The sequence below is a fragment of the Eubalaena glacialis genome, chromosome 15 (assembly GCF_028564815.1).
Source record: "Eubalaena glacialis isolate mEubGla1 chromosome 15, mEubGla1.1.hap2.+ XY, whole genome shotgun sequence".
NCBI classification, from domain to species: domain Eukaryota; kingdom Metazoa; phylum Chordata; class Mammalia; order Artiodactyla; family Balaenidae; genus Eubalaena; species Eubalaena glacialis.
The window spans coordinates 3,217,264-3,233,761 of record NC_083730.1 but is presented as its reverse complement, the minus strand read 5'-3'; the positions used below and the strand labels follow the sequence as shown (position 1 = coordinate 3,233,761).

At 49.2% G+C, this 16,498-nt stretch overlaps 1 protein-coding gene across 7 annotated transcripts in view; it reads right to left on the bottom strand.

Annotated features, from left to right (window-relative positions):
* The window catches only part of ZNF516 (zinc finger protein 516), a 113,419-nt gene that overhangs the window by 61,249 nt on the left and 35,672 nt on the right, over positions 1-16,498 (bottom strand). For all 7 annotated transcript variants that reach the window (XM_061169013.1, XM_061169011.1, XM_061169016.1 and 4 more), the window contains exon 2: positions 4,371-6,314. In XM_061169013.1, coding sequence (XP_061024996.1) covers positions 4,371-6,144 — 1,774 coding nt within the window. In that variant the 5' untranslated portion in view covers positions 6,145-6,314. The remainder of the gene's footprint in view (positions 1-4,370; positions 6,315-16,498) is intronic.

Genomic DNA, 16,498 nt, shown 5'->3' with positions numbered 1-16,498 from the left:
TATTAGGTTGAGCCACAGGGTTTGTCAGTCAAAAACAATCAAATATTTGCAATTTCATATTTGCAATTTCAAAACTTGGGGTTTTACTATCAATTAAGTTACAATCAGTATCCAAAGATATAGAGAGAGGGTGGGCTCAACAGACTATACGCTTGATGCGACAGAAGTTAGAATAACAAAAAACAGTCAAAACCGAGGATATACTGTACAACACAGGGAAACAGAGCCATTATTCTGTAACAACTTTAAATGAAGTATAATCTATAAAAACACTGAATCACTATGTTGTACACCTAAAACTAATATAATATTGTAAAGCAATTATACTTCAATTAAAAAAATACCTGGGGGCTTCCCTGGTGGTGCAGTGGTTGAGAATCTGCCTGCCAATGCAGGGGACACGGGTTCGAGCCCTGGTCTGGGAAGATCCCACATGCCGCGGAGCAATTGGGCCCGTGAGCCACAACTGCTGAGCCTGCGCGTCTGGAGCCTGTGCTCCGCAACAAGAGAGGCTGTGATAGTGAGAGGCCTGCGCACCGCGATGAAGAGTGGCCCCGCTTGCCACAACTAGCGAAAGCCCTTGCACAGAAACGAAGACCCAACACAGCCAAAAATAAATAAATAAATAATTTTTTAAAAAAATAAAAAAAATACCTGGGGTAGTAACCTAAGTTTTAGCTAAAACAGTATGCAGATAAACAGTAGGAATGGGTTCTGCATCAAGGCAAGGCCCCCAGCACCAGGCAAGGCTTCTCCCAAGGGCACCACGTCTTATAGTACAGGGACTTCATGAAGAGAGTCCTTTGAGACACAGTCAGCAGGCTTCTACCACTCCTAAGTCATCCTAACGCTTTCTAAGCAGAATTCCACTTTGGCCTGTTGACCTGTCCTCAGTAATAAATTCTGAACACCATGACTCTGCTTTGTGTTTGAAAATGTTTATTTTTCTGCATTTCAACTATATGCCCTTTCAGAGCTCCTCTTCCCTAATTAAAAGGATTAATTTTTGTGAACTCCAAAAGGGTACTTTCTATCAGTGCCACGTCACTTTCCCAATGAAGATTTAAATCTAGCTCAGTAACACATTTTAAGTTATTGAATTTTATTCACAACTTTGCTCTTAGACTATTTTAAGTCTGTAATGAGGGCTGCTGGGAGCCGGTCTTATGTGGAAATAAAGGTAATGTGACAATCAGAGCTTTCCAAAGGAGTAGACGCAACACTCGACAAAGAATATTTCATGCAAAAAGCAAGTTTCTTTCAATTAATCTGATAATGCAAATTGTCTCTAGATCCAGAAGCAGCATTCAAGTCCACCCCTGGATGTCAGCAAATCTGTGGGGAAAATTATGGCACAACGGGGATTTACTGGAAGGGGCACAAAGGTCTGAACTCTAATGTCAACTTTGCTACTACAAGTAGCCGGATTCACTCTTCTGAGAACTAGTATGATCTTCTGTCCCTCAATTTCTACATGTTTCCTCTAATCATTTTAACCGGTCATCCCATCAAGGTTCTGAGAATTTAGAGTCATGTCACTGTTTAAAGATCTAAGTCATCTTTTAGTGACAAGAAAGGCAAGTATTTTCCAAAGCTGAATGCACTTTTTAACAAGAGAAAGGCTCACTGCAGATCAAAATAGAGGATTCAACATACCCATTTGCTCTTCCAAAGTGGCTGCTTCCAAGGCCTTGCCAATCCCTGCTAATGAGACTGCTTTGTGAGTATTAAATCCATATAATACATCTCTCTCATTAAGGGGCATCTATGAAGCAGCGATTTAATGCCAGCTAGAGCATCAAAGGCCTGCCATGATATAAAGTTTGTGTTTTTGGGAGGAAAGCTACTGTCCTTTGTGGCTACAAAAAGTGACCCGTGCAGACCTACAATGTTCTTCAACATTTTATGCCACTGACATACCATATATTTCTTTTTCTAGTCTCTCAATAAGCTACAATATTCTGTTGTCAACTTGTTACACCCACACCATATATAATCTTGTTATGGAATCACCTGAGGTATCACATTTCTCAAAAAGTTGATTAATACAGAGAAAAGAGATATAATCTCATTAAAAAGTAAATGATAATCTCTAGAATTTAATGAACCTGAGAAAGAACAAAAAGAGTAAATTCCAACTTACAGTGAACGTAATTTGATCTTTCCCACATCTTGACATTAAAAGCACTACTGAATTAGCTTATTACTAATCATTTAACTGCCATCATAACAGATGGGTCTAAGGACAGCTTTTCCAAATATTAAAAATATTTGTCCTCAAAGTAGGAAAACAATTATTGCCAGCTTTAATATTTCATCCAATGTGCTCCAAAAAGTAGCCATAGTACTATTGGAATGTGACCAATAAAATCTATAGTTGTCAACATTTTTTAAAAGGAAAAACAAAAATTAATCTTCAAAAATGCCACCCATGGGGTCACAATTGGGTTCCCCACGTCTTACACGACAAGCTGCTACAAGAACCCAAAAAAGCTCACAGACCTAGCACTGCATTTTCAGAGAACAGTATATTCTACTGCTCCTTCCCAGTTAATGACTAAGAAACGAAATACAAGATATGAGCCCCCGCTCTCCGCAACTAGAGGAAGCCCATGAACAGCAATGAAGACCCAACGCAGCCAAAAATAAATTAATTAATTTTTAAAAAAGGGGGGGCTTCCCTGGTGGCGCAGTGGTTAAGAATCCACCTGCCAATGCAGGGGACACAGATTCAAGCCCGGATCCAGGAAGATCCACATGCCACAGAGCAACTAAGCCCGTGCGCCACAACTACTGAGCCTGCACTCTAGAGCCCACGAGCCACAACTAGAGAAAGCCAGCGAGCAGCAACGAAGACCGTACGTAGCCAAAAATAAATAAATTAAATAAATTAATTATTTTAAAAAACGTTTTATTTTCATTTACCTACATACACATATGTGCAGATTCAGCATAGATCGATTGCCCTTATAGGAGCAAAGAAACAACTTTTTTCTACACTTTTACTGACTCCACATATACTTGAGTGTATCAGATGCTCACACAATACGTTGTATAGACCTGTAATAATTAAACTCTGTTCAGGAGAACTGGCTAAATCTTTAATAAGGGAAAGGTGACATATGTTTGTGGGGTTTTTTAAGACATGCACAGGGGCAGTCTTCCTCACTACAGAATATAAAAAGCCCAGCTGAAACACTTGGATCTCTATCGCCTCTGACCTTTCAGTAAAAGCAACATCCATTAACCAATTTTCAGGAAGAAGAGAAAAACATCTCTGGCTATGCGAGGAAAGTTACAAGTTTGTAACTGAAACATCACCTTACACTTAAAAGAATTACCCAAAACAAAAAATTATGAAGAAAATATCAAAATGTTTAAAAATTTATTTTAAAAAAATAGGAAAACGATGAAAATAAAGTTGGCCAAGCATCTTTAAATATTTACATAGCTACAGTTTGGAAAATAATCTGGTTCCAATTAGCCATCTCTAAACCCACAGGGTTACTTGAATCTAAGGAGATTAATTATAACTGCACACAATCCCAAGTTCCTCTTTCACTCAGCTGTCTGCTGTAAGGAGAGGGGTAGAGGAAAGCATGTGTGCCCCAGCTGATGGCGAGAAGAGAAAGGCACATCTTGGAGGGGCTCTGTCACCTGTTCTTTGCTCAGATATGTCTGATGCCGCAGAGAGACCATCACCTCCATAGCCAAAGGTGCGAATTTATGCAAACGCTATGGGCGGTCAGCAAGCAGGAGCCTCAAGTGGAGCTGGGGGCTCCAAGCACACACTGGGCGCAGACCACCTGAGTACCAGTCTACCAGAGCCTGGGACGCCGGGGAAAAGGCACCAAGCGCAGGATTATCTGGCTGTAGCGCCACCTAAGTAGGAAGCTACCTGAGCACCAAGACTATGTGAGCCTGGGAAACCAGGGAGCCGGGTCACCTGGGGACAGGGCTAATTGAGCCCAGATTCCCTGCCCATGACATCCTGGGCAAGGGTTAGCTGGACCTGGGTCACCCTGGGACAGGGCTACCTGAGCCTCAACTACCTGGGTGAGGCTGATTGGCGAACCAGGACTACCTGGCCTGGGCCACCGGGCGGCGGTCTACTGGGCCTGGACTTCCCCGGCTCAGGGCCATCGGGCACAGAGCTCCCTGAGCCTGGACCACCTGAGCGTGAGCTACCTGGGGGCAAGGGCTTCCTGGACCTGGGCCACCTAGCTATGGGGCGACCCAGACCCAAGGCTACCTGAGCCCCAGCCACCTGGACGTGGGATACGTGGGCAAAGGCGACCCAGGCACAGGGCTACCGGGACCGCCCAAGCCCACCTTACCCGCGCCTGGACCACCCGGGCGCACGCGCTCACCTGGTGCAGGGTGGGCCGCGCCCTCCTCTCCGCTCTCGTAGGCGGCCTCGTCGGCCAGGCCGGAGCCCGGGGAATCGGCGGCGGCGCAGGCCGAGCCGGGGCTGCTGGGCTGCGAGGCCGAGTCGCCCTCGCTGAGCGAGCCGCAGCGGGCGCGGGGCGCGCGGTCCCCGGGGCCGTCGCGGTCACGGTCGCGGCGCGCGCGGCGGTGCACGCGCGAGTGCAGCACCATCTGGTGGTACGTGCGGAAGATCTTGCCGCACTCGAAGCACTCGGACGACTTGCCGTGGCCGGCGGGGGCGGCGGCGCGGCGGCTGGGGCGCGCGGCCGGCCGGGGGTCCGGGGGCCCGGGCGCGGGGTCCCCGGGCGCGCCCGCCCTCTTGCGCGGGGGCCCCTGCGCGCCGGGCTCGGGCTCGCGCTTGCGCTTCTCCTGGCTCACCAGGATGAACTCGCGCCGCTCCTTGTCGAAGGCCACGTCCCCAGCCAGCGCCTCGTCCCACGCCGCGTACTTGAGGTACTCGGCCGGCTCGGCCACCCTGCCCCGCGTGGCCAGCTGCCAGGCCTGGTAGCTGTTGACCGGGTCCAGCTCGGCCACGCGCCGCCCGGCCTGCCCGCGGGCGGGCGCGCCGGCCGCCGGGCGCAGGTTCAGGCACTGAAGGAAGAGCTGCTGGGAGTCGGCGGGGCCGGGCGCCGGGCCCTCCCCGACGGGGGCCCGCGGCCGGCCGGCCTCCACCCGGCGGTGGATAGCGTTGTGCGCGTTCAAGCTGTCCAGGTTCGTAAACAGGTTCCCGCACTTGGTGCAGACTTCGTAGAGGCTCAGGCCGGCCACGATCACCTCCTCCTGCACCACATTGTTGATGGTGGCGATGGGGTCCAGCTCGCTCCGGGGCTTGTTCTTGCTCCCCGCCTTCGGGCCGTGCGCCTTCATATGGTTTTTCAGGAACCACGGCTCCTTGAATCTCCGGCCGCAGATGTGGCAGCCGTGGTCGAAGGAGCCCCTGTGCTTCTTCATGTGCGCCTTCAGGAACCAGGTCTGGCTGAAGGCCTGGCCGCACACCTCGCAGGGGAACTCGCCGGGGGGCAGCTCAGGCTTGCCGTTCTCTGCGAAGGCGTCGCCGCCGCGGGGCCCCTGGGCCGTGATGTGGTCCTTCTCGATGTGGCTGAGCAGGGACTCCTCCCGCAGGGTCACGTAGCTGCACAGCCGGCACTTGAAGGGCTTGTGCGCCTGGTGCACGTGCTGCTCCAGGTCCTTCCTCCGCTCGAACTTGCTCTTGCAGAAGGAGCACTGCCCCGCCGCCGCCGCCGCCGCCGCCGCCTTGGCCTCCGCCGCCACGCACGCCGCCCCCTCCGCCTCCTTCTTGCTGCTCCTCAGCAGGATCTTGCCGCTGTCCACCTGGGTGGCGCCGTTCAGGATCTTGTTGCAGGCCGAGGTGCTCTTCGTGGGGCTGGCGCAGCCGTCCAGGCCCTCGGACACGCGCGTCTCGCCCGCCTCGGGCTCGTGGCCCTGGATCAGAGTCCCCGTGCGGTGGCCGCGGATGTGGATCTTCAGGTTGCCCTTCTGGGAAGCCCGGTGGTCGCAATAGGGGCACTTGTAGGGCTTCTCGCCCGTATGCTTGCGCATGTGCTGGGACAAAGAGCTCTGGAAGGGGAAGCTCTTGCCGCAGATGCAGCAGCTGTGGCTCAGCGCCTTGTCGCCGTCCGCCTCGGGGATCCTGCCGGCCCTGGGTGGGCTGGGGCCCCTTCTCAGCTCCATCTCGGCCTCTCGGGGGCGGTCCATCTCGACGACGAGGGCTCGTCCGGCCGGGGCGGGCACGGCGCTCGGTCACGTGGGCCTGCGTCTTATCTCTCCATGTTCAGGCGAGCCTCCCGCTTGCCGGCTGCAGAAGTGCGCCTGCCCCGCGGAGGGGCATGTCTTACCTGGAGAGCATGGCAGAGGGCAGCAAGCACCTGGAACAGAAAAGACACGGAGATCTTAGGAGCCAGGTTTCCCCGCATAAACAGGGGACCGGTAACATCCGCGGACAGCGATCTGCACGCTCCTTCAGAAAGCCAATCCCGTCCAAATGAAAGAAAGGAAGCACCCACGAAAGTTTAAACAGACGTACGAGCAGCTGCTTCCCTTCAAAAAATCAGTAATTAAACAATTAATGACTGATAATAATTGTGTGCTAAATCGTTAAAATAAATCATTGTAAATGACTGCGCACTAGAATAATTTTTTATCAAAGATATCCAATCTTTAAGGAAAGACTGTGGTGAGGGAGTTCGTGGGAGTGTGAGGAACACGGGCGACGGGACAGGAGCGCGTCTGAGAATGAAGGACAGAGACACAGGCCAGGCGGAGGACGGCAAAACGCGGGGGCACGTGCAGGACACGTGAGCTGCGAGAGAGCGTTCACAGCCGGAAAAGGCGCTTTACAAATGTATCTTTGTGTCTCGGTGAAACATAGATGATTTAGTGAAAGAGAGGCCGCGAAGGGCAGGGGCAGAACTCTGCGGTCCTTCCAGACCTGGGCCTGAATCTGCTGCTCTAGCACCTGGCGGCCCACGCCGGCTGCCCCGACGGACACCACTCCCAGGGGTGTGTGACCACCAGGCCGTTTCCACCGCGACGTTCGGTCTTCGCTGCCTCTTAGATAAAGCCCAGACTCCTCGGCCGGCCTCACACTGCCCCTCCCGACCTGGTCCTGTCCCTTCTTTCCTGCACTGGCCGCGGGGCCAAGTCCTACCCCAGTGCAGACACCCTCCCGACCCCGGCAGGTCCTCACGTGGGAGGTGGGGTCTGAGCCCAGCAGGAGCAGGGGTCACACTGTCGCTCTCATGCTCGTCCAACCCCTGGAGAATGAGGGGCCGGGGCAGCTCCGAGCTGCTCCTCCAGACGCCTGGGCGTCTCCCTCACCGGTGCACCAGCGAAGGGCAAGTGGACGGGGTTGCCCAGCGCTGTGCCTGGCACGCGTCGGGCAACGATCTGGGCTGCAGGGAAGCCAGCCCAGATGCCTGTAAACTGCCAAACAGGCCCAAGACAGTACACACTGACAAGCAGCTATCTCAGGAATTTCCATCTGACTCACGATAAGGAGAATAAAGAAAACAGTCAGCTGACCAGAAGGGATGTGAGAGCTAAAGTGTCCTTCTGGACGGTATTTTGATGGGTATATATATATGTATAACTGAGTCACTTTGCTGTACAGCAGTGATTAACACAACACTGTAATTCAACTATACTTCAATGAAAAAAATTTTTTCAAAAAATCAAGCAGGGGTGGGGCAGTGCGGAGAACAGCCACACACACAGGCCCCTGGGGCCCAGTCTGTTTATCCTTCTTATCTCTCAACAGAAGTAACTGAGTTAATGATTCTGAGGGTCTCCCTACTGGGGGCTCCAGACTTGCACAGAGAGGCGCCCAGATGGACACATTTTCTTTTTAAAAAAAGCTATAACATGTAGAAAGGAAGCCACATTTTTTACAAAGTTTCAATCTCATGCACACTAAGAACTCATGTTTGAAAAGCAACAAGATGTGAAGAAGCCATGTGTTTCTGGTTGTCAAGCAGACATGGTTTGTTCAGAGACGAGGCCAGGCAGCAACGCGTTGTTTGCTCTGGGTGGTCCGACCTGCCATGTTTCCCCCGGAGCCGACTCAGAGAAGGATGCTGACGGTGGAAGGCAGGGGGCAGGAGGGTGTCACCCAAACATCCCCAGGGGTTCCAATAGATGACACTCTATTCCTCCACTCACCACGAGGGACAGACGCCTTCTGAAAAAACAACACACCTCCTGTTCCCCGAATGCCTCCTCCCGGAGACCCACGCCAGAGGCAGAAATCTCATTTAGATGATGTATTCTCAAACTTCTTTCGAGAAAGCCTCATGCTAGCAAGTTTCCCAGGCACCTAATGAAACCAAGTCAGTCTGAGCAACAAACTCTGGAAAGCAGCAGGAAGCACAGCTGCTCACAGAGATTCCTTACTCTTTACACTGATGGGTACAGAGCCACTCCCACACCCCAGGAGACAGGGAGAGAGGTGAGACAGGAAACCCCCAATAAAATAAACAAACAAAATCTCCCCTAAACTTGGATAAACAAATGAGGTGAATAAGAACACTTCTTCATGACAATTTAAGCTACTTTGTTTTTTCGAGCTGTTTTGGTCTTAGACAGCTGCATATTATTCACGATGATTTTATAAGACAAATGATTTGCATGCATCCCCTGCCATCCCAGGGCTTCTTTCAGTCCCCCAAATGTTGAATTTGATATAATATATAAAAATATAAATGAAACATACTATTTACATTTAACTAATCTGGGTACAAAAACCTTCCGGGTTTAAAGAACCGTCTAGAATAAATTTACAGAGGAAAAAACAACCAAAACACCAGAAATTGGTGTCTCTGAAGTATTTTGACAGACTTCACTGGACCACTAAGTTGGTTCATAAAGGATGTTAAATGTCAGAACTTCTCCAGTTCACGGGAATTAAACATCCGAAACCCGGTCACGAAGACAAGATTCACGGAGCATGAACTCTCAGCTAGCTAAGGTTCATAAAACGCAACCTACAAATGCACCTGGAAATAAAATGAAATTGTCAAGTGAGAAGAGTTGTTCAAATCACCAAAAACGCGCTCTGTGTGAGTTTTCCTTCCTTCTCTGCTACTCTCCCTGCCATTTGGGACACTGCCGGGGGCCGTAGAAAGTTAAGGGCTCTCAAAGCCAAGAAGCTGTGCTGGGGATCCGCACAGAGACCCCACCTCCGTGCCGTCCAGGTGTGGTGCAGAGCCCAGCCCGGGAGTCCCGTCCCCCGTTTGCCAGCGTGTGAATTTCAGGAGGTGTCCTTCACACCCAGGCGTGCCCTCACCTGTCAGGTGCCGAGAGGAAGGGACATGAGGAAGCCGTGTGACACCAAAGCCGCTTGCAAGGCACCTCCTCCGAGTGCCACTCAGACCCCCCCCCCGTCTCAGTGCAGAGCGAACAGTCCACGGACAACAGAACACCTGCCCAACGGGGCCTCGCTTCTACTACCAGGTAGCATCCCGGCTGGGCAAGCCCAGAGCACAGTGCAAAGAGGATCAGATGTGAGCACAGCCCCCCCCTTCTTCCCATGGGGGACCTCAGTCTCTTCTGCACATTTAAAAAGGCTTAGCGCTGCCATCTTTGCTACCAGAGAAACCCACATCCCATTTCCTCATTACAGCCTTGATGTGTAAAATTTGATTCCCCAACACCCCCAAATCCCCAGCCAAAGCCTAGACACTTCCCCTCAAGAAACCCAAACACTAGAGAATATATTTTTCATTTCTTATTCGGGCTTCCTGCAAAACTTGCTTAAAAGCTCGCAAAGAAAAAAAAAAAAAAAAAAGCTCGCAAAGGCAGCAGAGCCCTGCAATTTACAGGAAAATTCTCAAGCAAGGGCCTTCAGGGTGCCCATGAATCAGCACTACCAGCTCTTCTTTCTCTTTTGTTTTCCACTTCTCTGCCCACCCCCATCTTTCAACACTGAGCCTTGCTGTCAATCCCTGTGAGAATGACAGGGGATGTCTTTTTAAAGAACTTAAAAATATTTGGAGGGGGAAAATGGAAAACTGGAAAAATACCATAAGGGTAATGACCACTTAAGCTCAAAACACCATTATCTTAAGGAAATCATAACATCAACAAAACTGGCTCCACTTGAAAGAGGCCACTAAGTGGCCCCCTTCCTGAAGCCCCCAGTCGACTGGCAAAGTTTCTTGCAAACCTTTAAAGAAACAGTCAAAAAGGAATTCCCCACAACTGGCTTTCCTTAGTCAGTGGCCAAATCAACAGATCTTCGTGATCATTCTTTTCAGCTGCAGGCAAAAATTCTTTTCCCCAAAAGAACAAGAATGGGGTCCTCAGAACTTCCAATGTGAAAATGCAGCGGGGCAGCCCGCCCCAGTGAGAAGACTTAGGGGAACCTTATTAGCCCCATAACCCATAGCACTAACTGGCTCTGCTATCCTTTAAAAAAAAAAAAGCCCACCAGCCTCTGTGAGCCAGGAGGGTCTCAGATGGTTTGTCAACATTGATTGGGGTCTCTGGTGGTGAGAGGTTCTCATCCAAACACCACCCCGTGATAAAGTGTCACACTACCTGGTTTCAGCCAAATACATTCCGGTACCAAGCTGCCCCTATTTTATTCTCACAGGCAAATGCACGCCGAGTGCGACTTGGTGTTCCAACTTTTCCTGAAACACATTAACCTAAAGATAACTAGCCTTACAAAACGTGTAAGTAAATGCTAGCTTTTTACTCAGACCAGAGCGATTAAAGAAAGTCTTCTAGCAACACAAATATTAGGAGGTAGAGGGGAGAGAAAATCCACACATGTGTGTTTCAGCTGGCATACGACCCATGTACATACACACATAAAGCACAGCCCCATTTGAATCATATTTTGCCCATAATGAACCACAGTTTTGTTGTTATTATATTACAAACTTTTTCCAAGGCTGTAATTGGGAATTTGCCAGACAAGCCTGTAATTTAATTGTTTAGGCATAAAAATGGCTTGCTGATTAGGGTTTTAAAATAGATTTCCAATGCATCTCTGTGTGTGTGTGTGTGTGTGTGTGTGTGTGTGTGTCTCATAGGGATGTGACAAACAGTCTGAAGCTACTTTTTTAAAATGCCTTCCATAATTTTGGAAATGTTTCTTTTTGAAAAATTTAGGTAATTTCATATTACATATTTATATATATTGCCTATATGATTTTATGATAACAATTATAACAACAGGAAAAAGTAAAATGTTTATTACAGAAAATATAAATCTGTATTCATAACATAAAATGCATTATCATGGAGATGGGGGAGGGGTTTAAGAGAGGGCAAAATATAAACGTTTTGAAAATAAAATATGTAGCTAAACTTTAAGACATCATCATGTGAGGGCATAAATAAATAAAGCACCAGGTCTAAATGCATATATGTAAGGGCACTGCCATACCTTAGAGAGATTCTTTCTTTTCGATTCTTTCTTTTCATGCCTGAACAGCACAAATGAAATAAGTTGACTTTCTCAAGATTGCTTACACTCACTGGATTTGGGATACATTTAATCTGTGGGTAAAGGTTTCAACGAATAAATCACTTCTGTAAGTGACGACCCTGGGAACCGAGTCTTGGACCTAACAGAAGGCAGAAAAGTCACTTCCTGCAGCATCCCTGGTGACCTTGTGAAACAGCTCCAAGGACCCGGTTAACTCCACCTGCCAACAGTAACTCCTTTCAGAACAAGCCCTGCAGGGCTGGGATCCAGGACACACACCAGAAGGAGAAGTCCTGTGACGAAGCTGTCAGATCTGTAAGAACCCACGTGGGACCACAGTCCGTCATCGTCCCGCACGCCCTCCCGTGACAGCTCCCACGATGGAAGCCCCACGGCATGGTCGCGGGGCGAGTTCACGAGGGTTTCATCACAATCCCTGAGAGCTACTGGGCGCCAGGCCACTTATGGGGCCTAAGGGCTCAGATAACTAAGCAACAGGCTTGGCTTCGAGGGACCCAGACGTCAGAAAGAAACATGTAACCACACAGAGAACAGCAGCAGAGCAGGGAGGGAAGTGATGACCTGCCCTGGCCGAGGGTGGCCGGGTCTCCCCAGGGAAACCCAGGTGGGTGTGAGCCCAACTAGCCTTTAGAGCAACCCCCAGCCCTCTCACCCACACCCAGGGGTAACCCCATCATCCTGTTGGCTGGACCTCCAATTCACACTTGAATCCACACGCTCCCCTTCATCGCAAACCAAGATCATCTTCCCAAATGCAGAGCTGGGCGACCTCTTTGAGGCTTCAACCCTTCGCAGGCTTTTCACACCCTGAAGATGAGGCCCGAACTCTCCCAAGGGGGCTTCTGAGGCCCTGAACCCCCGTACTGCTGGGGTCCCTGGGTCCCCAGCCAATGGCCGTGCACCTGCCCCGCACCCCAGCTGGATGTCCATTCACTCCCACCTCAGAACCCTCAGGTGTGCGGGTCCCACCCGCCGTCCACCTTCTCAGGTGTGGTCTTTCTAAGAGATCCTTCCTGACCCCCTTCGCCCTGTGACCGGGTCAGGCACACAGTCCCCACTCCCCAGCCTTGGCCCTATCCCAGCTCGTGCCTGGACATGCTTCTATTACCACTTCTTTACCTGGTCACTCGGGTGTGAGGCATCCTACTCTGTGAAGGCAGACCCACCAAGTACCACTGAGTCCTGACACCAGCGCAGGGCCAAGCAGGGAGCAGGCATCACGGCACCATGAGAGGTGGTCCAGACCGTGAGCTCCGAGGTCAGGCTACCCGAGATCCAAACTCAGTTCTGCCACTCCCTGAGATCAGCTGTGTGACCGGGAGCAAGTGTCTCAACCTCTCAGTTTCCCAGTCCATTTCTGCATTTTTAAAATGTAAACGATGGCAATGAGAACTATATTACAGTATTTTTGTGAGATTGAAAGTAATGCATGCAAGGTGCAATGTTGAGCACACAGCAAATGGCCAATATATGGTAGGTATTATTATAAATTAATAATCGCTAAATAAATGAATGAGATGTCAGTGCAGTACCCAAAGATACCTAGTCACTGGCAGTGACACTGTTTGGTTTAATAAATTCAAAAGGAGGAAATAATAGTTTAGGAAGCTATGTTAGAAATGGCTAAATAGTAACCCGTATGTATTCACTGGGCCCTGACAGGTTCACCACAGAGGTTATTTAATACGATTACAAAGTATTCCACAAACAGCTATCATCATCCACAGCACACAAGTTCAAACCTATCCCAGCTCCAGGCTCCATACAAAGTCAACTTTAATATAGACTGGATATTAGACCATATTTGAGAATTACTATTACTTTTGTTAGGTCTGTAACACAGGAAAACTTTCTTAGTTTTTGGAGATATGTAATGAAGTATTTTAGAGATGGTTTACAAAAGAGAGAAGAAGGCAGATATATCATAATGTTAACAACTGCTAGGGCTAGGTGGTGGGTGTATAGATGTTCATTAGTTACTCTTTCCATTTTTATGGGTTTTGGATGTTTTTCACAAAAGAAGTTAAAAAATAACTCCCACTTGCAACTCCAGTAAGTAGCACAATGGGAAGCAGAGCTGCTCTGGGGCAGCCCGATTGGCCCTCCCCCATCCCTCCCCTCCCCTCCCCCTCTCCAGGCCCCCAGGAAGCTCAAAAGTCTCTAAGGAATGCACTTTGGGAAAATTACCTTTTGTTAAATTCTCGTATTTGAAAGTCAAAGAAAGAAAAATCATCTGAATAATATGAAACTGTCCACAGGAAAGCAGTATTTTAAGAGGTTGCTTGCTGGTGTTTCAGAGGCTTGCCCCCCGGAGACATTCAAGGGATCTCCCCAAAGCTCCATGGGGCCCAGCCTTGGTGCTGACGGTGCAAAGTCAGCTATCGCAGCCAAAATGAAGCAGCCATGAAGACATGGGCGCTTGGGAAGATCCTCCCATCGCGTCCCAGGGCAAAAATCCAGTAAGGCTGCTGGGGTTTATCTTCCCTAGTTTAAACAATCATTTTCTGACCAACTAAATGTGGCGTTGTCAGGGGGAAAAGGTAGAACATCCTGTATTTTTACACAGTAAGCATCGCTCTGACTCTACAGGAAATCTTGCCATTTTCTGCTCTGTGAAGTAAACCAACACAAAGCAAAAGCCAAACAGTTTTGTACTGATTCCCTCAAAACCATCGAAATCAGTTCTGTCGAAGTCATATCCTGGAAAAGGAGTCAGAAGGCTGATTTTTTTTTAAATAACCTCTAGTATTTAGAGTAATCTGCATAACAAAACAACTGTGCAAGTTTCTTTAAAGGGACCCAAACCAGACTGCAGACCTCAGGGGGGCACGAGGGGCCGCAGGAAAGCTGGAAGGGGCGTTTCCCACACTGGGTCTGCTGCCCTTCTGTCGACAGAAGCAAAGCCTGATGCGCGTGCTGTTTGTCAAATACGTCTCTTCAATTCTAGTTCATTAATTAACCACATCATGATACTAAGAGATAGTTTGGCTTCCCTGACGCCCTGTGGTCTCTCTCCTTCTCTCTCCCTTGGTCATCGGGGGAGAGGGGGGCTTCCGGGAGTCAGAGGGCTGGGGGCTGAGCCCACGGGGGGGGGGCCACTGTCCGGGGGTGGGGGAGACAGGAGAATTTGGGAAATGTGGGGAATCGGTGCTGTGGGGAAGATGCCCTTACAAAGAAAACAGCTCAGGGCAGATGGAAGGCTCAAGATATTTACAGGATATTCTGGCCCCAGAAGGCAGGTCATAAAATTTAAAAAGTGGCCTCCTGAGGGCGGCCGTGAGGCAGTGAGGCTGCAGGGCCCGTGGGTGCTGCCGTCAGTTTCACATACTGCCCGTTTGTCCTCCAGCAGACAATGCAATGGGCCTTCCCAGTGACACTGTGGTCTTATGAGCCACGAATTAAAATACACCATTAACATCCTGCACAAGCTTATCTACTGCGGAGACAAAAAGCCCATTCTGTGAACAAATGGGGAGACATTCCATAACAACGAGGAGTTCCTCTCCCCACTCGCCAATCTGCCCCGGATTAACAATCCCAGGCTTATAGTCCCCAGACGGGCTCCGAGCCGCCCCGTGAACTGGTGCATTCACTGCCTGGAGAGCCAGGGCGCTGATGGCAGAGCCAATCAATAATCCATTATAGAGCAGACCCCGTTTCCATCTCACAAGGAGAAAGGAACGCGAGCAACCAGAATCGCAACGTTCACAGGGGAGTCCACCCCGCCTCCCTCACGTGGACAGAAGGACACAAACCCGCTGTCCCAGAGTATGGGGGACGCTCAAGTGGACCCGGCAGACCTGTTTCCAAGCAGCCAGAGGACACCGTGCTCGGACTTTTCTGCCAGAAGCACTGGTTTTCAAGGTAAACCTCAAAAACGCTTTGTTCAGGACACAAGGTGATGTGAACAAAGCACGGACACAGCGGTGACAAAAGTCCATCTTCCAAAACAAAGGTTTCCTTTAAATTATTTAGCACCCCCAAATAAATCAACGCGAGTGCCAACATGAGTCCCCAAATGTACCTAACTGTCCATAATAAGGGTTTATTGCGCAAACTCTGCGATCATTCAAAAGCAAGACTCGCTTCCATTCTGTACCTCAGACCACAGCTTTGGAATCATTGCTCCATTTACAGCAGAAATGCAGAGAGGACCTAACCCTTATTCCACAAGTAGGTTATCTTCGATGAAGTTGTTTACCACAATTTGCCAAAAACCCAGTAAATTCCTGGTTGAGCAGAGAGAAGAACATTTCCTCACGGTAAAGACAGTATACCGAGATACTTGCTAAAGAAAATATAAATTAACATTAATATATAAGCTGCCCACACGTCCTTACTAAAATACAAAAAGTCGTAGTCAAATCTGACCTTACAGGGGAACAACAAAAGCAGATGAATACACAAATATAATTCTTGATCACATTCAGCAAAGGCCAAGAATAAACGGGGGAGCGTGCGTTTCCATATCCTGGAAAATCCAAAATGGTTATGGAGACTTAATAAAGAGGCATCCACGTGAAAATAAAGGCAATGGATTTTGTTTAATCTCAAAAGAAAAGAAGCATCCCTTTACTTGCGTTTTCTCCTGCCCTCCAAAATGAATACATTACTGATACTTGTTATTTACTAGTTCCTAAGTCTCATATTAAGTAGTGGCCTTATCAATCTATTTGTCCTTACAAAAGGAAACTTCACAAAGCCAGAAAAAAAGAAAAGTCACAGGAGCAGGGGCTTGCTCTGTAATTTTCTGCAGATAGGTGTCCTGCTGGAGCCCCGGGTCCACCACAAAGAGCTGAGATCTGGCAGTAAATCCAGCTTCCTGGAGGGGCCAGCACTGCCCCGTAGTTAATGATCTTGTCAACATTTCCATTAAGAGCCGCATTTCCAGAAGCTCAGAACTGCATCTCCCCCAAACTGGGCGGCTCCATGAAATCTGTCGTCACCGAGGGGCTTTACAAAAATAGAAGAAAATCACTTGATATTCAGTACGGGAACCACAAAAGCACAAGTTTTTACTTTCACTCTTTTTCCATCCTGCACCAAGATGATGAAAGCCAACATTTCCACTAATTCAGAAACACTGAAAACTCGGGG